The following is a 24784-nucleotide window of genomic DNA, read 5'->3' as shown; positions in this document are numbered from 1 at the left end:
CTTGGTAAACGATATTGGTGGAGAAGTTTTAGAAAACCACAATATCCTGAAGCATATTTGACTTGGTAGGCTGGTTTTGAAATGACTCCTGACAGCAACTTGTATCTTTTGCATAATTTTCAAGTGTTGGTAATGAAAATTATTCATTGCACAGAGAAGATGTTCTAACATTCTTTCATTCTGGAGAACACATTTATTTATAAACACACTGTGGTTATATGTAACATTTGTAGTTAATAAATGCTTCAGGGAAGAATGGTACTAGAGCAGAAAGGCAATGTTGCAGGTGGTGTAAGCAGAGCCTCAAGGTGTCTGTCTAATATTGGTAACTGTGAGATCCCAACCTTTGCAGTGAGCAGCTCCCTTTGCCATCCAAGTGGCTCCAAAGCTGCTGAGCAGTGTCCCTGCAGTCCTCCTGTCTGTCCACTTGTGTGTGTTTAAGGCAGATTTGACCTGTTTGATGAATTTCATTGGTTCCCATTGGTTTTTCTCTGGTTTGAAAGTGGGTTTAGAACATTTGAGCTGTTCAAGACGAAACATAGGTCCTGTGTTTTGGGATCTAGTACTGGTATAATATTACTTCCACTTAGATAACACAGGTAGTCCTTATCTGCACAATTTATTCTGTGATTCCTTTTACTATTGCATGGCTGTTTTATGATCATGTAGTGCTCAGTCATATTTCAGAAGACAATGTTGTTATCTTAGGAAAGTAGCTATCTCCTTAGGAAGGTGGCTTTCCTTAGAAGTACCTTTGTTTTTTTGCTCTCCTGTGCTTTGCACAGGCCTTTTTGAAGGAATAAATTGTTCCTTCACGGGTAGGAACAGGAGATGCCTGAATTTACACAGTTAAGTAATTTGTTGCAAAATTTGGTGCCCTGGTAAGCACAGGTCCTTAATTCTGTTTTAGTTTAGAAATTCATGGCAGTTCCAGTGCTGCACTCGAGTTTTCCTGACAAAAACCCAGGGTTTTATTTAATTGTTTCTTAAAGATGATGAGGATGACTTCCCACCACCTGACAAGAGACAGAGGAGCAGCAGTTTGTCTAATGAAGATGGCAATGTTGAGAGAAGAAAAGAAGAAGAGTTCAATTGTGGTAAGATAAAAATTCGAGATGAGTTTCCCTGCTTTGTTTTATGAAAAGGTTTTGGGTAATTTTGTGCTGCAGGAGTGAGACATTTTACTGCAAGCCTTCATTTAAGAGCCCTGGTCTCTGTGTAGGTGATTTGCAGGAGTATAATCATGATCATAGATTAACTCATGGTAATATACCTTTGCTTCTATTTTTGTTGCATGCTGTGAATGCAAGAGGTTTCTTTGACAATGTTGGTTTAGATACAGAGGCGTGGAGTGTTTGGCTGAAAATCTTTTCCATGTCCACCATTCAGCAGTCCTGTCTTTCTCTTTCAGATTCCTCCCAACGTGACACGTCAGAAATAACTGAGAATCCTGAGGCTGAGGTCGCTGTTGAAGGTCAGTCATGCAGGTCATTGATTTTAGTTTTTTGAGCATATTTCTATCTAAATTCTGTTTTCCAAAACCTGCAATACTTGGCAGTGAATCAGGAGAATTGTGTGCTGGTGTTGAGTGTAGATTGGATTGTGCACTGCTTGGTAAATGAATCTGGTAGACAAGTTTTAGAAGATCATAATATACTGAAGCAGATTGGACTTGGGCTCATTTTGAAATTATGCCTGACAGCAATTTATATCTTTTGTGACTTCATCAAGTGCTGGTAACGAAAAATACTCCTTAAATGGTGAAGATGTTCTAACATTCCTTCATTCTGGAGAGCACGTTGCTTTTTTAACCACACTGCAGTTAGATGTAACATTTGTAGTTATTAGATGCTTCAGGGAAGAATGGTACGAGAGCAGAAAGGCAGTGTTGTAGGTGGTGTAAGCAGAGCCTCAAGGTGTCTGTCTGATATTGGTAACTGTGAGATCCAAAGCTTTGCAGTGAGCAGCTCCCTTTGCCATCCAAGTGGCTCCAAAGCTGCTGAGCAGTGTCCCTGCAGTTCTCATGCTGGGATGTTGGTAGGAGGTGCTCTGTGATTCTTGTATTTGTGAATGAGTGTCCTGGAGCTGCTTTAAAGCACTGCTGAGATTGGCTTTTGCAGTTGTTGCTTGTGGAATTATATTAGGATCACCCAACGAGCAATTTAGAAAGTAGGCAGAGCATTTGTGAGAAAGTGAACACTTCTGTCATTACTTTCATTGTTTTACAATGCAGCATGGAAATAACTCCACCATTATCTCAGCAGAAAGGTTTATATGAGAAGAGTCATTAAGTTCTGCTTATATGTAAAGGCCTTTAGCACAAAAGTGAGAGTGCTCTGAAAAGGTTTTCTCTGACAGAATATAACAGAACTGAATTGGTACAAGATATATAAATATGTGATAATATTCTTGCTAAATAAACCATACTCTTGGTGATGTGAGTGCATGTTTTTCTGCATGTGAAATTAGTTTTCATTGTTTAGCCATTTGTTCTCTCTGAGGTTGGAGTTATTGGTAATTGGGCAGTTTAAAAAGCTCATTATCTTAGGGAAGATAGGGATGGATTGGGAAGTGCCAGATTGAGTAGCAGCTCTCTGACACATTGCTAGGTTTGCTGTCCTGTTTTTGCACTTATGTGTGTTTAAGGCAGATTTGACCTGTTTGGTGAATTTCATTGGTTCCCATTAGTTTTACACTGGTTTTAAACGTGGTTTTAGAACATTTCAGCCCTTCAAGAAAAAACATAGGTGCTTTTGATATCTACTAGTGGAATGATACTATTTCCAATTAGATAAGAAAGGCAGTCCCTATCTGCACAATTTATTCTGTGATTCCTTTTGCTGCTACATGTTTTTTTTTATGATCATGCAATGCCCAGTCCTGTTTCAGAAGACAATGTTATTTTCCTTATGAAGTACAGGAGCTTTCTTTTTTGCCTGGTTTTTTGCTCCCTTGTGCTTTGCACACACATGTGCTTTTAGAGGAACAAATTGTTCCTTCACAGGTTAGGAACAGGAGCTTTCTGAAGTTGCTCATGTATGTAATGTCTTGTAAAATTTGCTGCCCTGATAAACACAATTCCTTATTTCTGTTTTAGTTTCGAAATTCAAGGCAGTTCCCGTTCTGCATGCAAATTCCGTGGACAAAAATACAGGGGGTTTTTTATTGTTTCTTAAAGATGATGATGAAGAAAATCTGCCACCTGATAAGAGACTTAAGAGCAAAAATTTGGCCAATGAAGCTTCTGAATCTGAGAGAAAAGCTGAAGAGTTCAGTTCTGGTAAGATAAAAATTCTAGATGAAAATACTTATGATTGTATTAACCCTAGAAAGCCAAGAAGATGGAATTTCCTTCAGTCATAGCACCAACTGAGCTCTGCTGAATGTGCAGTTTAGCAGTGTAATCCTCACCTCCTTGCCTTTGTCTGGAATTGCTCAAAGGCTCATGGTAAAATATCTTTGCTTCTATTTTTGTTGCATGCTATGAATGCAAGGGGCTCTTTGACAATGTTGGTTTAGGTGCAGAGACATGGAGTGTTTGGTTAAAAATCTTGTCCATGTCCATCATTCAACTGTCCTGGTTTTTTTTTCAGAGACCTCCCACCATGATATATCAGAAACAAGTGAGAATCCTGAGGTTGAGGTCACCCTTGAAGGTCAGTACCACAGGTCCTTAATTTCAGGTTTTTGGGCATTTTTCTGTGCAGAATGTGTCCTACACATATTGCATTACTTGGCAGTGAATCAGGAGAATTGTGTGCTGGTGTTGAGTGAAGATTGGATTGTGCACTGCTTGGTAAATGAATCTGGTAGACAAGTTTTGGAAAATCACAACTGAAGCAGATTGGACTTGTTGGGCTGGTTTTGAGATGATGCCTGACAGCAGTTTTTATCTCTTGCATAGTTTTCAGGTGTTGGTAATGAAAATTATTGATTGCAGGAAGATGTTCTAACATTCCTTCATTCTGGAGAACACATTGCTTTATGACCACACTGTAGTTACATGTAACATTTGTAGTTAATAGATGCTTCAGGGAAGAACGGTACCAGAGCAGAAAGGCAGTGTTGTAGGTGGTGTAAGCAGAGCCTCGAGGTGTCTGTCTGATATTGGTAACTGTGAGATCCAAAGCTTTGCAGTGAGCAGCTCCCTTTGCCATCCAAGTGGCTCCAAAGCTGCTGAGCAGTGTCCCTGCAGTTCTCATGCTGGGATGTTGGTAGGAGGTGCTCTGTGTTTCTTTGTATCTGTTTATAAAGTGGTGCTTGAGAGCCTAATTATTTACAAAATCAAGCCTGAGAACTGCTGCTTTACAGCTGCCCTTTACTTTCCCATCAGCTGTATACCTTCATGGCCTCTTTCTTTAAGCCATGCTTGAACCAGGCTCTCCACACGTAATGTGTTGTAAAATTTGGTGCTCTCATAAACACAATTCCTTATTCCTGTTAGATTTTTGAAATTCAAAGCAGTTCCAATGCTGCACGTGAGAACCCTGCAGAAAACCCCAGTGATTTCTATTTGATTTTTTTTAGACTCTGACCATTCCTACGTGTTCCGTGAGACAAGACAGAGGAGCACCAGGTCAGTTAATGAAGAGTCCAGTACTCCGAGAAGAAAAGAGGAAGAGTTCAGTTCTGGTAAGTTGAAAATTCAAGAGTATTTCATCACCCTACTATGTTTGATGAAAAGGTTTTCTTTAATTATGTGCTGCAGGAGTGAGACATGTTAGTGCAAGCCTTCATTTAAGATCCTTGTTCTCTGTAGGTGAATTGAAGCAGTATAATCATCACCATAGGTTGCCTCTGTTGGTTTTTGTTATTTGGCTTGATGATGAAATTAGATGCACAGGAAGTTGGGATTTTTTGGTTGTGTTCTTTCCTGATCCCTTCTGTTGGGTTCTCCACACAAATGCGTCCATGTGTTTCTCTTTAGTCTGCTTAAAGATGCTTCACCTGGGATGTTTTGTGTACCTCTCCTTTATCCTGTGGTTTGGTTTTTGGTTTAGAGACACATTAATCTATCTGCTTTTATAAGATTCTGTGCAGTCTAGAGTATATTTTTTACTTTATATTTTTGAAGGCAGCCACCAGAGTTCTAATATCAGTGAAGCAATAGATGTAGAAATAAAGTTCTAGCACTTCAGATGTGTTTTTTGTGCTTATAAATTACCATCCTTGGATATTTTTTCATAGAAATATTTGCAAAGCTGTTGCCTAATGGAAATTGTACATCTTCTCCAATCATTCTCTTTTCATATTTCTACCAGGCTGGCGTTTCTGACTTTTGTTTTGTTTTTAGTCTCCCAAATGACACCACTCTGGGGCTTGCTATAAGGAAATTGTGATGGTAGTCAGCATTATTTTAAGTCATGAAAGGCAAATCACCGAAGGTTTAGTGGTTTGGCAGGGTGAGAACAGTCCATCGTTGTCCTGCTGGCTTTGCTCTGAGCACGTGGCTCTCCAGCCTGAGCTGTGTTGGTTTTTACAAAGTTCTGTAAGAGAAGTATGGAGAGTTGCACGTGGTTTTGCTGAATAGTGTGAGATGAGGGTCTGTGGTGATGCTGGGTCCCCAGGCAGGAGCAGAGGTGAACCCTTCACTGTGAAAACCCAGCTTTTTTAAGCAGTCAGCTGGTTATCAGTTACATGCTTTTGAGTAGGTGTAATCTTCACCTCCTTGCCTTTGTCTAGAATTCTCAAAGGCTCATGGTAAATATATCATTGCTTCTTTTTTTGTTACTTGCTGTAAATGCAAGGGGTTCATTGACAATGTTGGTTTAGGTGCAGAGACATGGAGTGTTTGGTTAAAAATCTTGTCCATGTCCATCATTCAACTGTCCTGGTTTTTTTTTCAGAGACCTCCCACCATGATATATCAGAAACAAGTGAGAATCCCGAGGTTGAGGTCACCCTTGAAGGTCAGTACCACAGGTCCTTAATTTCAGGTTTTTGGGCATTTTTCTGTGCAGAATGTGTCCTACACATATTGCATTACTTGGCAGTGAATCAGGAGAATTGTGTGCTGGTGTTGAGTGAAGATTGAATTGTGCACTGCTTGGTAAATGAACCTGGTAGAGAAGTTTTGGAAAACCACAATATACTGAAGCAGATTGGACTTGGTGGGCTGGTTTTGAGATGATGCCTGACAGCAGTTTTTATCTCTTGCATAGTTTTCAGGTGTTGGTAATGAAAATTATTGATTGCAAGAAGAAGATGTTCTAACATTCCTTCATTCTGGAGAAAACATTGCTTTATGACCACACTGTAGTTACATGTAACATTTGTAGTGAATAAATGATTCAGGGAAGAATGGTACCAGCACAGAAAGGCAGTGTTGTAGGTGGTGTAAGCAGAGCCTCAAGGTGTCTGTCTCATGTTGGTAACTGTGAGATCCAAAGCTTTGCAGTGAGCAGCTCCCTTTGCCATCCAAGTGGCTCCAAAGCTGCTGAGCAGTGTCCCTGCAGTTCTCATGCTGGGATGTTGGTAGGAGGTGCTCTGTGTTTCTTGTATTTGTGAATGAGTGTCCTGGAGCTGCTTTAAAGCACTGCTGAGATTGGCTTTTGCAGAGCTTGCTTGGGGAATTAGATTCCTTTTGCTGCTGCATGGCTGTTTTATGATCATGCCAGACCCATCATGTTTCAGCAGACAATGTTATTTTCCTTATGAAGTACAGGAGCGGTTTTTTTTTTTTCTCTCTTTTGTTTTGCACACACATGTGCTTTTGGAGGAACAAGTTGTTCCTTCACAGGTAGGAACAGGGGCTTTCTGAAGTTGCTCATGTAAGTAATGTCTTGTAAAATTTGGTGCTGTCATAAACACAATTCCTTATTCCTGTTAGATTTTTGAAATTAAAAGCGGTTCCAGTGCTGCACATGAGTTCCCTGCACAAAAACCTACTGGTTTCTTTTTGATTTCTCTTAGATTCTGACCATTCCTACATGTACCCTGAGAGGCGACGGAGGAGCAGCAGGTTGGTTAATGAAGAGTCCAGTACTCAGAGAAGAAACAAAGAAGAATTCAATTCTGGTAAGATGAAAATTCAAGAGTATTTCATCACCTTGCTTTCATTTATGAAAAGGTTTTCTGTAGTTTTAGTGCAAGCCTTCGTTTAAGAGCCCTGGTCTCTGTGTAGATGAATTGCAGCAGTATAATCATCATCATAGGCTGCCTGTGTTGTTTTTTCTTATTTGTTATTTTGATGATGAAATTAGAAATGCACAGAAAGTTGGGATTTTTTGGTTGTGTTCTTTCCTGATCCCTTCTGTTGGGTTCTCCACACAAATGCATCCATGTGTTTGTCTTTAGTTTGGTTAAAGATGCTTCACCTGGGATGTTTTGTATACCTCTCCTTTATACTGTGGTTTGGTTTTTTTTGGTTTAGGGACATGTTAATCTGTTTTACAAGATTCTGTGCAGTCTGAAGTATATTTTTTACTTTATAGTTTTGAAGGCAGCCACCAGAGTTCTGATATCAGTGAAGGAAAAGATGTGGAAATAAAGTTACAGCATTTCAGATGTGTTGTTTGTGCTTACAAATTACCATCCTTGGATATTTTTTTCACAGAAATATTTGGAAAGATGTTGCCTAATTTGAATAATAAATTTTATCCAACAACTCTCTTTTCATATTTCCACCAGGTTGGCTTTTTTATTTTTGCTTTGTTTTGCTTTTAATCACCCAAATCACACCACTCTGGGGCTTGCTATAAGGAGATTGTGATTGTAGTCATCATTAATTTAAGTCATGAAAGGAATTTGCAAGGTGCTCATCACCCAAGGTGTAGTGGTTTGGCAGGGTGTTAACAGTACATCAATGTCCTGCTGGCTTTGCTCTGAGCCGGTGGCTCTCCAGCCAGAGCTGTGTGCTTTTCAGGGCAGGTTGTGCTAGCAGCAGTGCTCTGTCTTGCAAATGGCATTAGTTTTGTTTGGAAGGTAGGTATCACCATGGTTAGGGGTTACCATTACATGAAATTCAGCAGCAATTCTTCTGATTAAGGAAAATTAATGTCATTGCCTGTGCTGGCTGCAGTGTTAACTGAATTTGTTGGAGAAAAGAAATCTAAGTGGTTTGTTTTCCTCAGTGTAATGCCATGTGCTTTATACCTGACTGTGAGGAGGGAGTGTGAGAAGGGGGAAGTGTGATAGGAAATGACCTTGGCTCTGACTATGCCTTGGTTTTGACTAGAAATTTATAGCTAGAGATGCTGAGTGTGGCCCTTTGAGTCAGACTAAGGCTTTGTAACACCCTTTTTCTGAGATCTGTTGGTTTTTACAAGTTTCTGTAAGAGAAGTATGGAGAGTTGCATGTGGTTTTGCTGAATAGTGTGAGATGAGGGTCCATGGTGATGCTGGGTCCCCACGCAGGAGCAGAGGTGAAACTCTTCACTGTGAAAACCCAGCTTTTTTAAGCAGTCAGCTGGTTATCAGTTACATACTTTTGAGTAGGTGTAATCTTCACCTCCTTGCCTTTGTCTGGAATTGCTCAAAGACTCATGGTAGTATAGCATTGCTTCTGTTTTTGTTGCCTGCTGTGAATGCAAGGGGTTCTTTGACAATGTTGGTTTAGAGGTAAAGGCATGGAGTGTTTGGTTGAAAATCTTGTCCACATCCAACTGTCCTGGTTTTCCCTTTCAGATTCCTCCCAGCATGACTCATCAGAAGGAAGTGAGGTTTCTGAGGCTGACCTCACTAGTGAAGGTCAGTTCCCCAGGTCACTGATTTCATTTGGTTGGGCATTTTTCCATCTAAACTGTGTTTTCCAAAGCCTACATTACTTGGCAGTGAATCAGGAGAATTGTGTGCTGGTGTTGAGTGAAGATTGGATTGTGCACTGCTTGGTAAATGAACCTGGTAGAGAAGTTTTGGAAACCACAATATACTGAAGCAGATTGGACTTGTTGGGCTGGTTTTGAGATGATGCCTGACAGCAGTTTTTATCTCTTGCATAGTTTTCAGGTGTTGGTAATGAAAATTATTGATTGCAGGAAGAAGATGTTCTAACATTCCTTCATTCTGGAGAAAACATTGCTTTATGACCACACTGTAGTTACATGTAACATTTGTAGTTAACAAATGCTTCAGGGAAGAATGGTACGAGAGCAGAAAGGCAGTGTTGCAGGTGGTGTAAGCAGAGCTTCGAGGTGTCTGTCTCATGTTGGTAACTGTGAGATCCAAAGCTTTGCAGTGAGCAGCTCCCTTTGCCATCCAAGTGGCTCCAAAGCTGCTGAGCAGTGTCCCTGCAGTTCTCATGCTGGGATGTTGGTAGGAGGTGCTCTGTGTTCCTTGTATTTGTGAATGAGTGTCCTGGAGCTGCTTTAAAGCACTGCTGAGATTGGCTTTTGCAGAGCTTGCTTGCCGAATTTGATTAGATGTGCCCAATCAGCAAGTTAGAAAGTAGGCAGAGCATTTGTGGGAAAGTGTTCACTTCTGGTATTACTTTCATTGTTTTACAATGCAGCATGGAAATAACTCCACCATTATCTCAACAGAAAGGTTTATATGAGAAGAGTCAATAAGTATAATTATATAAAACAAAAGTTGCTTACTTTTGAGATCTACTAGTGGAAAGGTATTATTTCCAATTAGATAACACATGTAGTCCCTACCCGCACAATTAATTCTGTGATTCCTTTTGCTGTTGCATGATGATTTTATGATCACACAATGCCCAGTCATGTTTCAGAAGACAAGGTTGTTTTCCTTAGCAAGTACAGAAGCAGTTTTGTTTTTTGCTCTCTTGTGCTTTGCACTGGCCCTTTTGTAGGAACAAATTGTTCCTTCACAGGTAGGAACAGGAGCTTTCTGAAGTTACTCAGTTAAGTAATTTGTTGCAAAATTTGGTGCCATGGTAATCAGAGTTTCTTAATTCTGGTAAAGTTCTGAAATTCAAAGCAGTTCTAGTGCTACACTCAAGTTCCCTGAACAAAAAAACAGTGATTTTGTTTTTGTCTGTTTAAGATAATGATGATGACTACGTACCCGGTGAGAGGAGACAGAGGAGCCCCAAGTCAACCAGCGACTCAGGCAGTAGTGTGAGAAGAAAAGGAATAAGGTTCAATTTTGGTAAGATGAAAATTGAAGATGATTTTGTTTCCCTGCTGTGTTTTATGAAAAGGTTTTGGGAAATTTTGTAGTGCAGGAATGAGACATGTTAGTTCAAGCCTTCATTTATAGTCCTGGTCTCTGTTTAGATGTGTTGCATCACTATAATCATCCTCACAGGTTGCCTCTTGTTTTTTTGTTATTTGATGTGACAATGTGATTGGAGGCACAGGTTTGGATTTGGATAAACTTTTTTTTTTTTTTGCAGCTGTATTTTCTTTCAGAAATAGGATTTCTGGGGGTATTTTGCAGCACTAGGACTTGGAGAAATTCTGGATTAAAGTAGAGAAGGCCAGATGCCTCCTGATCCATGTAGTTGTACAGATTTCCACCAAAACAGCTCCATGTACTTTCTGTAAGCTTTATCAAGCTTTTGAGCACTCAAATCTAGGTTACTGTCAACAGCACCTATAAACTGCCTTTATCCCTGGAGGCTGCAAGAGCAGATGACTGAGCTACCAAAGAGAGAAATCATTATTGGCAGTTATTTAACCTGGTTTTTGTTGTGTTTTTTTTTACTTTCATTTAATATACATCTTTTGGAAGTAATCTTTAACATTTTATTTTGTATTTTTCTTTCTTTTTAATGTATCCATGCATTTTAAGGTGTAGTCTGTACTGTACTCAGGAGGCACCTGTTTGCAAGTAAAAGTACACACTTCATATTTCATTTAGTGGTAACACAGATTTTACAAGATTCTCAGTTTTTTTTGTAGTCTGACATGTCCTCCTCTTTTCTTTGCAGACAAATGGAATACACGAATTACAGACTTGAGAAAAGAAGTTGAAGTGCTGTTTGAAAAAAAATATGGTATGTGTCACACACCTTTCCAAGCCATTGCCTGTAGTCCTTTGTCACAGCAAGTGACAGACTGCTCTTTGGCATGCATCTTGTTCTTGGCTCAGGAGCACACCAGAACTGACAGCAGCAAAGGGCTAAATACTGCTAGAAGACATAAAATTGAGAAAAGTAGCTTTTTTGATGAACAGAGTAATTTCAAAGTGGGATATCTGTGTTTGGCACCAAAGTGGGAAGCTTGATTTTATTTTTCAGTTGTGCTCAGTCTCCTGGAGCATCTGCATGCTCAAATTTCTTGGGCACCCACATTTGAGAGAGTTGCCCTTTTGTCTGCAATTACACTGAGTCTTTAGGTGAAAGTGTCTTTAGAGTGGCACTGAAGAGAAGCTGCCACTCACTGGTAGTTCATTTTTGATTATGATTGTTTTTCAGTGAAGCAAAAATTATATATCCTAATGGCTCTTGGGAAGAAAAAGCAGCAGATGTGTTAGACTTTGGAATTTGTCTCCAAATGTTGCACTTAGATATGTTTTGTGTCTACATATCACAAACTACAACAGCATCAGTAAAGATTTAAAAATAAATGCTGGTGTGCCTCTTCCATGAAAAGTGGAAGTGCTTTCAGAATAGTCCTTGTGATTTGGAGTTACTACATGTTTGGGATGTGACCATCATCTGACATTCAAACAGCCCACTGAAAGCAACTTGCACCAAGGCAATACAGCTCAGAATCTGATTCACTGTATTTTAATTACTCTAGAAAGGAGCATCATTCTTTATGAAATGCTTTAATTTTGATTTTCATCTTCGCATGTAGCAAAGTTGGTTGAAGAAAATTAAGTTGGTTTAAGACAATTTAAGAGGTGGAGCAATTTAAGAGCAACTATGGAATGAGTTGCTTCCCATTATGGTATTAACTAATCACTTTCCATCAATACTACACTTACTAGTAGTTGTAGTGAAACCATAGCAGTCTAATTACAAGCAAAGCAGCAACAGGCAAAAATTAAGAGTAAACAATCACTAAATACAAAATTACTGAATGTCTGGAAGTCCATGCCAACAATGGGAAATCCAAAATGATGGGGTATGCCCCCACCCCTTCCCAAGTTGCTAGTTACTTGCTTTTCATTTGTTTCAAAGATTTCATTAGGAGGGCCATGCTTTTTTCAGCAGTTTTAGAAGTGTATTTTTTATTTCCTTAGTAGTTCTTTGGATTTCTAAAATACGCAGAAACTTCAGGAATTCACTGAAAAGAATGGGTGTGTGGCCCTACTCCAAGGCATTAATGACTTGTAAGCCAGTAGTAGTAACAAGTGATAACAGAGCTAGAAACTGAACATGAACTGAAACGTGCTTGGTTTAAGTCTAGATAACTTCATCTTTCAAAATGCTCTATTAAGCAAAACCAAAATAATGACAATAACTTCATCTTTCAAAATGCTCTATTAAGCTAAACCAAAGTAATGACAATAATTTCATCTTTCAAAATGCTCTTTGAAGCAAAACTAAAATAGTGAGAATAACTTCATCTTTCAAAATGCTCTATGAAGCAAAACTAAAATAGTGAGAATCTTCACTCTTAACAGGTGTGGTCACTTTTATTAAATGTTTACATAAAGGGAAAAGAGGATGATCTGCATATGTATGCAGGGCTGCAGTTTGTTTACTGTGAATCAAAGTGATTTTGCTATTAAACAAAGTCCCTCACAGCATGAATGCTTGAATGTTTAAATGTGCTGAGGGCTTATTACCTGCATGCTAATTATCATGTTCATCAGAGTGATATCAAACAGGTAATTGAGTAGAGCCACAAGCTAGCCTAATATTTTTATTCTCCTTTTTCATTAAAGCTGAAGCTATCAAGGCAGAAGGTCCAGCACCTATCCCATACACAACCTTCCAGTCCCATCCAGAAGATTTGTTTGTGGAAGGGCTGCCAGATGAGATTCTAGTCTAATATTTTTATTCTCTTTTTTCATTAAAGCTGAAGCTATCAAGGTAGAGGGCCCAGCATCTGTCCCATATGGAGCCTTCCAGTCCCATCCAGGGGATTTGTTTGTGGAGGGGATGCCAGATGGGATTCCCTTCAGGAGCCCGGCCACGTACGGCATCCCGCGGCTGGAGAGGATCCTGCTGGCCAAGGACCGGATCCGCTTCGTCATCAAAAAGTGAGGAGCTGTGTCACAGACATCTTCTCATTAAAATCTTTTCCTTAGGATTTTTCCTGAAGCTGAGAAGTTGCAGCAACAAAGTGTAAACAATGGTTATCTGCTGCTGTGGAATGCAGCAGGTGGATCCATGCTTGGTCTCCTGTGGATGTTTGGATTTACTGATCACTCAGGGCAGAGCTGGGTCTCGCTCTCTGCTGAGACACAGACCTTTGTTATTGATTCTTTTCTATTCTTAGCTTAGCTAGCCTTCTGAGAACTTTCCTTCTATTCTTTTAGTATAGTCATAATGTAATACATATATATATATATATCATAAAATAATAAATCAAGCCTTCTGAACATGAATTCAACATTCTCGTCTCTCTCTCACCCTGAAGACCCTTGTGACCACTGTCACAGAACTGTTCATTTTTGGCTCTGCATTACTCATTGTTTTCTGCCTCTGCCACTTTGCTTCATTTTTCTCCACGGAATTACAAACTGGTTTCTGCTGGTATATTAGTTTATGGTACTGAAGAGTGGCTTTTAGTTGATGTCCATTTTGATATATTCAGTTTATCAGGCCAGTGGACCACTGAGAGTGGGAGTGGAGAGATCTCTGGTCAAATCTCTTCAATATTATGGACTTTTGTCAGGGGCAGATCTCTTTGTACTGTTCAGATCTCTGCAGCTGCAATACATGTTGAAAGTCATTGACTTTGGAATACTTGATCCTGTTTGAAGATCCTGGCCTAATTTCAACTTATGCTTTTTAAAAAAAAATTGCTGGAATGTTGTATCAAGCTGTCTATGGCTGTATTTGTATAAAGCATTTCCCAGGGCAAGCTTGAGGCCAGCACATAGCTACTGGTTCCTGTGGTTTAGGTGTCCTTGGTGTGTCTGGAGGTAGATCAGGTAGTGTACATGAAGGAGAGCTCAGATGGAGATTGACTGACATTTAAAGGATGCTTCAGTGAGTAACAGCTGGTGTTTTCCTGTCTTCAGTGGTGTAGGGCCTAATGCAAGAGTTTTTGAAATGGACAGGAATCTGCTCATTGCAGTGGTCAGGCTCAGAATTGGGGGTAGTGGCAGCCTCTGACTCTGTGCATGCTGCCTTTACCAGAGGTGCTGGTTGCTTACATTTGAGAGGAACATCATCAGTTTCTATCATCCTAATGCTTGCAGGTAACTAGAAAAGGAAGTAGTGTAGATCTACCTTGTGTCTCATTTAAAATCAGGTATCATACATAGATCTAATTATTTATGCAATGTTGGCACCTGCTTTTGTCAAATATGTCTTAGTTGTTAACAGAAATTAATTTTCGGTGTTTATTGATTTTGAAATGTGTAACAAGAACAGCTTAAAATCTAGTTTGGCTCTGTGAGAAACATCAAAATGTTTAATTTTTTGTTTGTTCAACTGTGGATAAAATTAGATATATTTGGGAAAGAGAATTGTCTGCTTTGAAGCTTATTCTTTTAGAGATTAAATTTTTAATGTCTATCTTTGTTTCTGATTAAGTCTATCTCACAACGCAGGAGTAAGTTTAATGGAACCTGTATGTCACCATGAAATGAGTAGATGCTCATAGTCATCAGATATGGGTATTGGGCATGAAAAATGCTTTGTCAATAGGGTTCCAGCCAGCTCTTAGGATACTTCAGCATTAGTTGGGGATCATGATGTCCCCTGGGAGGATTTTGGGTTTGATCCTTCAGTAAGTAGTAACTTGAGGCTGTAGCTGGAGGCTAGTTTCTCCAGTGTCTGTCACTGTTGAAACATGTACCTTTAATCTTTCAGGCCTGAACTTCTGAATATAACAGATCCTCCAGAGGTCACTACAGCTTCAAAAGGTAGGTTTTCAAATGTGTGAGTTGTACAAGCACATGTGATATTCCTGTTTCTCCAATATACTCATAATCTTCTATCAAAGACAGTATTAAAGTGAATATTAAGGATCTAAATTAAGCAGATATACCATAAGGCTGTCTATTTAATGTGTGTGCAGGAATTAAACTTTTCCTTCCTGAAGTTAACTTAGTGTATTGAGTCTTAATAACCTACAGTACCTTCAAGCACAAAATTCAACTACAAAAATAGTAGATAGGCTAGGAACTGAGCCTTAGCCTTAACTGGACTGTTATTTGGCTTTTTAAATTAGCCTTTTTGTGTTGTTTTAGTAATTTTTAATACAATTGTACTGATTATGGAGGCAAAGCAAGTACATTGCTCAACTCATAAACCCCCTAAATAGCTATGAAAACTGGTGGTAACCAACTTCTATGGCACAGGGTTCTGAACTGGCTTGTCATCACCAGCTATCACTTTATAGAGACATGTGTGACCTCTGCATCCTCTCTAATAAGAGAAGACAGCATCCCTGGGAGCTGTCAGTAACATCTCAGAGAACACAGGAGTCAGGAGCTGTCTGAGCCTCCTTTCCTGCAGTGTTCTTCCTTTTGGATTCCCTCTTTCCCAGTGATTTATTATCTCCTCTACTGCTCCCTGTGTCCACTGGGCATCTCAGGAGACAGAGCTGTGGAGCACCAGCCCCTGCTCTCTCAGCTCCTTGTGGCTCCATGTCCAATTCCTGCTCTGTCCACAGGCCCTGATGGCTTCTGTCCCCAGCAGGAAAGGGATGGGATGAGTATGGATCTGTATTTTGGCTGGCAGAGGAAAAGATGATTTTCATTTGCATTCCTGTGGGAAGCAGGCTGGTCAGGAAGGTTTTGTAGACTGGCCTCAGTTCTGAAACTCTGAGAAGACTGATAGTGGCTGCAGACAGAGCAGTTGGATCTCAGGAAGTGTCAGCTGGAGCTTATGCTGATAGCCCAGTCTGGTGGAAGTATGGAACACAAACCATTGCTTTTACATTCTGACTGAACCCATGGTGTGTAAGCAGGCCAATGTCCTCTTTGAGACTGGGAAGCTTCACTTGTTGGTCACAAAGTCATATTCAGGAGGAAAAAGTGATTTGTATTATATGTGCTTTGATCCCTTAAAAGTAAATTTTCATCCCATATGCCTGATTCTGCACTGAATATCAACAAATTCTTCATGAAATGAAACCATTGAAAAACTGTTTGCATCTCCAAGTGGAATCTGCAGTTTGGAGGTGGATGATGAATGTATTGCAGTTCTTCAAGCCAAAACATTGTGTGTATTTTGTAGCAAGAGTGATGTCACTGGTTCAGTGGAGTTTTGTCAGTTTTAATATTCTGTCACTATTTTATGGTCGTTTTTTTCTGGTTCCACATTGAATCCATACTTCTTACATACAGCATTTATGTGTTACCTGAAAATGCAGGATGATTATGCAGTGTATAAACTGAACAACTGAAAATATAACCAGTATAATTAAGGAATGTTGGTTTTGTTCTGTGTCAGTCTCAAATCCAGCAAAAGCAGAATGGTCTTCCAGAGTCACCAAACTGAGAAAGATGGTAGATCAAATTTTCTGTAAAATGTATGGTAAGTACAGCATTATTATCTTTTTTTCTGAATGGCTTTGTATTTCTTGAAGGTTGCATTCATTCCTTCCTTTCAATGTCTGTGTGAATGAGACCTTTGTTCAGATTTTTTTTCCAAGTATTTAAAATTCTTAAATAAGCAGTAAACTAAAACATTCTTTTTCACTTTCATTATTTTAAATTCCATATTTTTTTCAAGTCTATTAAAATTCTGGAATTTAAAATAATGAAAGTGAAAAAGAATGTTTTAGTTTACTGCTTATACAAGGTAAATTCATAATTTAAAAAGAATTTTAAGTGTTACCTATACAGGTCTTCTGATTACTCTTGATTCCTTCCTGTCTGGATTTTTTTCCTTTGGTGGTAAAACAGCTGTTTACTTATATCCACTGCAATATCATCATAATTAGTATTAAAACATTTTTGGGTGAATTTTTATGTTCTGTCCGATATGGAAAAAAAAAGTCAAGTTATAAGACTTAGAATAAATTTTTTCATGATACTCTATAACAGATTAATAACTTTGGATAAAACGAATGTATTATGCCCTAGTAAGCAGTCCAGCCTGGTATTGTGACTGCCCAACAGCAACATCATACAATATGGCAATTTTTTTTACATTTTTTACATGCAGAGACTTGGGTTTTGTTGAATTTAGATGTCCTGCATTGTTCCATATAGCATAGTTGCAACAGCCTGAGGAATTAGTATCAGCTAGCTTTTATTAAAAGTTGCTTTATTAAAAGCATTATTATTATTTATACAGTGACTGGATGTGTTTTGTTCCTACAGCCAAGGCTTTGGGGAGCAATGACCCTAGAGCTGTTCCATACAAGAAATTTGAAGCCCATCCAACTGACCTCTATGTTGAAGGGCTGCCAGAGAACATCCCCTTTAGGAGTCCCTCGTGGTATGGAATCCCTTGCCTGGAACAAATAATTCGAGTGGGCCACAAAATAAGATTTGTGATCAAAAAGTAAGTCTAAACATGGAGGGTTTTTAAAGGAAGAGTCCAAACAAGCACCCTATGTGTAATCAAGCACTTGGTTTCATTAAGTAATGAAGCATTTGGTCTCTAATTACCCAATAGGCAAATTGAATATTCTGCGTGGTAAAATGGGCATTTGCAATCCAGACAAATATTTTAGAATATGTTTTGCATATCTGTTAACATGTTGATAAGTGTGAAAAACATAATGAAAAAATTCAAATTCTTCAATAATGTCATAATAGGTAGTGATATTTATTTTACGACGAGAATAAGCAGATTTTTTGTGTCCTGGTTGCAGGCCAGAGCTGCTAAATCACGTTCCAAACGAAAGTCCTCAGCACAGGTCAAACCCTCAAGGTAAGACAGGTGCTGCTGTCTCCATGTGGGAATAGAAGGGTTTGATGGGGAAACACATCTAGATCAATGCAGCATTTTTCAAGAAGGAACCCATGTGTGATGAGTGTGCTGGCATATTCTTCATGAGGGTTGGAAGGAATGAGCTGATCACTGTGGATGTGGATGGATTGTGAAATCCTGATGCAGTCCCAGCTGCCTTTGAATAACCAGCCTGGGTCACCTTCAGAGCCCCAGAGAACTGGAGTTACTGTCCTGGCCTGAATCAAAGGTCTGCAGTCTTTTGGGGTTTCACAGGTGACCCTGAGCTCTTTCAGGTTCCTGTTGGTAAGGAATTGTAGGGACTTCTTGAAAACGTGACGTGCCTTTAACAGGGAGAACCACTAAAATAATTTCTTCCTGCATCTGAAGGCTCTGGAGAACAAGTTGTTCTGCTAGGGTCAGTGTTTGAAATTCATAACTACATTTAAATCGACTTTTCATTATGTAGAGGAAATTAGGTGTATCATTTTAGCTGCTATAAATAATCATTACTCATTGTGTGTCCCTGTTTAATCAGATGTAATTGTGTTGTTAGTTTTCATGTTCTTGTGTTGAAAGATGTTCAAATGTACCTTTGTATCTAGAGCTGGGTGATTCTCTGACACCTGTTTCTGGTTTTCAGGGAGAGAAGATTGGAATGTCAAGATTACAAAGCTAAGACAGGAAGTAGAAGATATATTTAGGGTGAAGTTTGGTAAGTTAATGAACTTACTAATGCTAAATGAACTGTTGTGCAATGCTGCTGCATTTCGAAACTCCTCTGTTTAAATGTTACAGTATTTACTTAAGCATCAGAAGTATACTAGGACAAGTATGGAAATCTTGACTCCTCTTATCTATGTTTTACTTACTCTTTCCTGTAACTGACATTAATGTTTTTATAACAGTATCCTAGACTGATATTTTTCCAGTTGTGTGACGAGATGTTTCTTTTGGATGAAAAGAAGTTCTCAAAATAAAACATCAGGCACTGTAGGCCTATATTAGACATTATCTGTAACAAGATGGGCCAAGTTCCCATTGCAGCTACTCCACAGAAAATAATAGGGAATCTCTTCAAATATATTTAAATATTCCTTTTTTTTTCCAGGAGGCTTTGAGTATCAGAGCTTCTGTAAGACAAGATTCTTAAAACCACTTGAGATAAAATTCCACCCATTTAAGTTTGTAATACATGATTTAATCTTTATTTTCAGCTGAAGCTCTGGGGGTTTCAGAGTCAGTGAAAGTTCCCTATGCTGTGTTTGAGTCACACCCTGACTCCTTGGTGGTGGAAGGTTTGCCAGAAGGAGTTCCCTTCCGGAGCCCCACCTGGTTTGGAATTCCACGCCTCGAAAGGATCATCCGTGCCAGTAGCAAAATCAAATTTACTATTCAGAAGTAAGTTTGTGATCCAGTTATTTTTATATTACATTCTCTGATTTTGAAGTTACTTGGCTTCGTTTCCAGCAACTCTAGGCTTTAAATGCTAAACTCTGCTTCCATGAAACACAAAGAATATTTTGCACATATGCTTTATCTCATACAAGGACATACATTCCTCATTCAATTTCTGTAGATGTATAAATTGTGTGTTCCATGCATCAAAAACTGAGGAGGGGAAATGGTCTTGTACCTGGAAGCTTTGTTCCTTCCTTTTTTATTTTCTTTTTCTGTATTTTTCTTTGCTTGAAGTAAACCCCGAAGAAAATTGCAGAAGAGAAAATACATCTTTATGTTTTCTGGTTTTTTGTGGTTATAGTAGATGGAGAGTCATCCATGCTTCTAGCAGGATTTCCTTGTAGAGAGCTGATGTTATGTGAATTAGAACTCAAATGAATTCCAAGAAGTTGGTAACTTTTTGCTGTATGACTTGTCTTGCAATTGATTGGATTTGTTCTGTTCAACTTCCAGGCCTGACCTTGTCATTTCCCATTTGCCTCTAAGACTGGCTAGTAAATTAAAGAAAACAGGTAAACAATTAAATATTATTTGCTGCCATCCATTTGTAAATACTTCCTTTATACTTCCCTAGCAGACTGAGAGATCTTTGTGGTTGAAAAATACAGGTGTTGTAAATAAAAGGTATTATTTAAGATGATCTAGCATAGTAGCCTCTAAATCTGCTATTATTTGAGAAAGACACCCAAACCATAAATGTATCTGCTTTTCTACTTGACTATTCTAGTACAGAAAAGGAATTTACTCAATTTTGACAACTTCTATTTCACTTTTAATGGCTTCAACCATTTTAAACTGAGAGCTGTGAACTGCTGTAAATAACAATGGTATTTTATAAGAAAAGCATAAAATAATCTCTTGTCTGTAGAAAATTCAGATGTTAGTAATTTTGTTTTGGGTTTTAGATAATAAAAAGTACCAAAACTCTCCTTCACACTTAGAAAAAGCAAAGTCTTTTGTTCTGAATTAATGGAAAATCTAGGTGTGTCTTTTTTAAGAGCACTAAAACTACTGCTTAAGGTTGTGAGCACCACTGTATTGTTCAGGTTTAACTGTGCAGACTCTACTTAGTTGAGTCTGTTAGAATTCTTAGAATACAGCTGTTCCTTTGTTAGGTGTGCAAAATTTGTGCTTCACACCTGTGTTCTTTTGGCTTCCAGGAGTTAGTCCAAGGACCTCCAAAAGGTCACGAAGTTCTTCAGAAAATTCAAGTGTTCCAGAGATTGAAGTTACTATTGAAGAGAGTATGGAAGAAATAAATATTCTTCTGATGTTCTTTTATTATATTCTATATTTTCTGTCCTTCTAAGCTTTCATAGCCCATAAGTAATGTACACCTCATGTAGCAAACTCTTGAGGGCTCCAGATACACTTCAGTATAAAATAACTTTATAACTTTATATAACTTATATATAACTTTATAACTTTTTTCATTTCTGAAACAAACTGGATACTGTGTAGATGATGCTTAGGTAAAATGTTGCAGTTTGACAGCTTGCTTGGCCCAAGCAGAGATGTGGGAACTGATGTAGTCCTGAGCAGAGAGATCACAGATGTGGGCAGTAGCATTAAATGCTTAAATACAACTCTAGAACTTCCTAAAGGGATTTTTTTTATTCTACTCTTGATTCAGAATTGAAGATTTCTCTAGTAATCAAGTTTGATGCATTGTTCTTTTTGTATGATGTCTTGTTTCTGCTCTCTACCTTAAATATGTAATGTCTCTTCATAGGTCCTAAAAAAGGCCAAACTAAAAATGCAGAAACTGATTCTAATACCAGTGACTCCAATGCAAATTCAAAGCAACAAGGAAAAGACTTTTCTTTTGGTAAGTGTTGGGGGAATTAGCACAGATGCATTCTTTTAATGTTGATGTGTTGATCCAGGAACACCTGGGTTGCATATCAGATATTTTGAGGTCATGTTCTGATGTACAGTTAGTGAATGACTGAAGTCCTCTCTTTTGTGTACATTCAGTTCTTCATTATGTGTAGTAATCTGCAGTAGAGAAATCCTGGATGATATGTGGAGCATGCTGCACAAATGCAGCCCAGATCCATTAGATATTATTGATTCAGGTGCAGAGTCAGTTTTAGATTTTTGCTGCTCTGTTACTGCACAATGCTGCAGACCCTTGAAGGACTTTTTTGGTGCAAAGTACCACCAAGAGCATAAGCCCATGTGCCTAAATTTCATAAGCCCATCACAAATTTGAAGTATTGACATCCCTGTGCAGAGATTCTAGGAGGGATGAAGGGACCAGGTAGGAATTGAACTAACGTGAGAAAGCCATGACCTGTCAGAGCTGACTGCATGATTGCCATGATTGACCTCTCCAGTTCTGGAAGATCAGGAGAGGAAAAGCTGGGCAGGGCTGAAAGCCAGGCAGCTGTGTTTGTTCATCAATGTAGGCCATGAATTTTTGGCCATGGGGGCCCAGGCCTGTTGCTGCAGTGCTCTGGAACAGAAATCTCAGTATTGAAAGCAGGGTCAATTTGCAATCCAAGAAATTCTTCATTGTGAAGTGAGGTGAGTGACTGCATTCAAAGTAACTGTAAGGAGTTCTAGGTCTCACTAAAACTTTTTTCAGCATACTTACAGTCTGAGTTTATTTGCTTACATTTGTGTAGGAATTTGCTGTTATTTGCTTTATATTTTTCTGTCCCCTATGTTTTCTTTATAGCTGTATGGTCACAACACCTATAAGAAAGGAATTATTTACTCCTACCAAGCCAATTGAGAATTAATGAGATGCTGATTTAGCACAAGTTGTATTCATATTCAGAGTTGTGTACAGTTTTCTTGGACTTTTATTGCTTGTTGGACCTAGGTATTTTTTTTTAAATCTGCAACTTTTTTAAACTTTAGACTGAGGTTTTAGTTTTGTAGACCAGCCATGGCCCACTTAGTGCAGCCACAAGTAAACTGGTGTAGAAATTGCTCTGATGGCTGTCAGAAACAAAATGCTTAAATTAAATGGACATTTAATCTCATCACTGAAGTAGAAACTGTGCTAAAGATTAAAGTTCTCAGGAGAGAGGCAAATGTTTCAGGCTCTGTCATTGAACACATGAGGAGCTTTGTGCCACTAGTTTGGGTACTAGGTGAGTAACAGATGAGTAAATTTCCTGCTATCTGATAGTAACTTTGGATCACTCTTGGATTAATTTCACTTTTAATCACCTTTGCTTCATTTAGTTACAGTATCTTTCAAAGCTTCAGGAAAATAAGGATGGATGTGGATATAGTTTTGCAGAATGAAAGCCATTTTACACATTTTTTATTGCCATAGTAAATTGGTTATCAAGCATAATAATTTATTAAAGATTTGTTAAAATGTTATTCAAAGACTGATTCATTGTGTGAGTGTTGTTCTAATTCTTCCAATTTCTTCCTGGCAGAGCTGTGGAATACCAAAATCAATGACTTGAAGGAGAAAGTAGAAAATATGTTTAGTGAAAAATGTGGTATGTTTATTGATTCTTTACTACTGAGATTCCTTTCTTATGAACATGCTAGATAATGTACAGTTAGATGAACAGTTAGATAAATGTATGAGAGGTGTTCATATGTTTATTCCAGAGGTCCTGCAATCCTTGTGTACCTTAGAGTTTCCCATCTGAGTTCATTCTCATGTGCTTGCAATCCAGTGTCACATTTCCACTTGTTATTTTACTTGGGTTTGAAAATGGAGAAGTTTTAGTTGGATTACAATTTTTTAAATGAGCCACAGAGTGATTTCACACACTGGCACATCCTTTTAGGCATTCATCACTCTGCTTATAAATGGGACTTGGTATGACTCTGCATGACTCAAAACAGGCTATGGGTGGTGTCTGGAGAAATTGCTCCATTGTATTCTGACACTTCTAGTGCAGGCCGTTTGGAAACTAGTGACTTTTGGAAGTAATGGCTTCTCCTTACTCTTCTGAGTGTGGATTTTTGAATAAGAGCATGAATCTTACCTGTCTTTGATGCTATTCTCTAGAAGAGAAAGAGGCAGAATGCATTGCCTTCAACAAAGGGTGTCTTGATTTGAAAAGCCACGTGTTTGCTAAGGAAGGCAGGACCCTCCCTTGAAATGGAGAATGTAAACCCCTCTCTCTGCATTATTGTAATTTTGAAATTAAGGGACTCTCATGCAATGATATGGGAGTAGGAATAGTAGTTCTTTACTAGGAAAAAAATTAAAAATACAAATGCAATAGTACAAAAAGAAGAACCCCTGCCAGAGTGAGAGCAGTCCCTGCCCCTGTGTGTCAGGGCGGTGTCCCAGCCCCATCCCAGGGGGCTCAGCCCTCCTGCAGTGCCAGCTGTGGCTCTGCTGCAGCAGGGATCCTGCACAAGGGGGGAGTTTTCCTCTGCAGCTCCAGGGCTGCTGCAGATGGGCCTGGGCTCCCTCTGGCCATGCAGGGCAGCAGAAAGCTGCTCCTCTGGCAGTGCAGGGGGCAAAGGCTGCTGTGCTGTGCCAGGCTCAGATTGGATCCAGGCAGGAATGCTTGGCTCCTCCCCTGGGCGGAGCATCTCCCCATGGGATGCTGGCATTGGATCAGCCCTGCAGGGACACTCAGTGGCCATGGACAGCAGAGATCTGCTGGAGGGAGGGTTGGCTGTGGGAGAGAGAAAGAAACAACTGCCCCATGGACAGCAGAGAGCTGCCCCAGCTCTGACAGGTGGGGATAGAATGCACATTGCATCTTGCAATTGCAACCCAAGACAAAAGTGCCATACAGATAGGATAGTCATGCATGCAGACCAAACCAGTGGCATGAGCTGGATGGAAATGACAAATTTTCAGAAAATTATGGCAATATTTACTGCAACAGAATGAGTTAAGTTTGAAACTGTTTGTTTTCTCCCTGCATACTCATAGCTGTCACCAAAAAAGGCAAAGCCTGCTGGTTTTACCTAATTGAGTGTGGATGTGCCAAGTACTCTATTCCATTTATAGCAGAGGTATTTCTGTATATTCTATTTTTCTCCACATCAGCTGCCTAACTGTACCTTATTTGCTCTGTTGCATTTCAGGGGAGGCTCTGGGTCGCAGTGGGCCTGTGAAGGTGCCATATGCCCTGTTTGATTCCTACCCTGAGGATTTCCACGTGGAAGGACTGCCTGAGGGGGTGCCCTTCCGCCAGCCCACCACCTTTGGGATCCCCAGACTAGAGAAGATCCTGAGAAATAGACCCAAAATAAAATTTATTATTAAAAAGTAAGGCTCCCATATGTCTTGAATAATCTGTTTAATGAGAATTGAAATGTAGACCAAAAAATGAAATTGTGTTGCCAAGTTGCTAAATTACTCTGTAAAATGCACACTGGAATATTTTTATTGAGAAAATGATCAGAAAGCTCTTGTGCAAGTGGAACAAGATACAATAATCTCTTTGTTCTGACAGACTCTTAGACTTTGTTGAGAGGAAGAGCAAGTCCATATTTCTT

General features: G+C 39.1%; 1 protein-coding gene across 9 annotated transcripts in view; it reads left to right on the top strand.

Moving 5' to 3' along the window:
• Positions 1-24784, top strand: part of GTF2I (general transcription factor IIi) — a 70704-nt gene that overhangs the window by 35751 nt on the left and 10169 nt on the right. For 5 of the 9 annotated variants that reach the window (XM_059486867.1, XM_059486868.1, XM_059486865.1 and 2 more), the window contains exons 19-40: positions 993-1097; positions 1412-1474; positions 3098-3280; positions 3594-3656; positions 4528-4632; positions 5847-5909; positions 6913-7017; positions 8626-8688; positions 9949-10053; positions 10838-10903; positions 12879-13062; positions 14846-14898; positions 16433-16516; positions 17308-17491; positions 17805-17863; positions 18525-18596; positions 19099-19282; positions 19796-19854; positions 20503-20586; positions 21075-21170; positions 22744-22809; positions 24371-24554. In XM_059486867.1, the coding sequence (XP_059342850.1) occupies positions 993-1097; positions 1412-1474; positions 3098-3280; positions 3594-3656; positions 4528-4632; positions 5847-5909; positions 6913-7017; positions 8626-8688; positions 9949-10053; positions 10838-10903; positions 12879-13062; positions 14846-14898; positions 16433-16516; positions 17308-17491; positions 17805-17863; positions 18525-18596; positions 19099-19282; positions 19796-19854; positions 20503-20586; positions 21075-21170; positions 22744-22809; positions 24371-24554 (2230 nt within the window). The remainder of the gene's footprint in view (positions 1-992; positions 1098-1411; positions 1475-3097; positions 3281-3593; positions 3657-4527; positions 4633-5846; positions 5910-6912; positions 7018-8625; positions 8689-9948; positions 10054-10837; positions 10904-12878; positions 13063-14845; positions 14899-16432; positions 16517-17307; positions 17492-17804; positions 17864-18524; positions 18597-19098; positions 19283-19795; positions 19855-20502; positions 20587-21074; positions 21171-22743; positions 22810-24370; positions 24555-24784) is intronic. The other 4 variants (XM_059486870.1, XM_059486869.1, XM_059486871.1 and 1 more) reach the window with 4 other exon arrangements.

This window comes from Ammospiza nelsoni, chromosome 21 (genome assembly GCF_027579445.1).
Source record: "Ammospiza nelsoni isolate bAmmNel1 chromosome 21, bAmmNel1.pri, whole genome shotgun sequence".
In the NCBI taxonomy this organism is placed as follows: Eukaryota; Metazoa; Chordata; class Aves; order Passeriformes; family Passerellidae; genus Ammospiza; species Ammospiza nelsoni.
The sequence above is the reverse complement of the archived record's forward strand: the minus strand, read 5'-3'. Positions and strand labels throughout refer to the sequence as shown.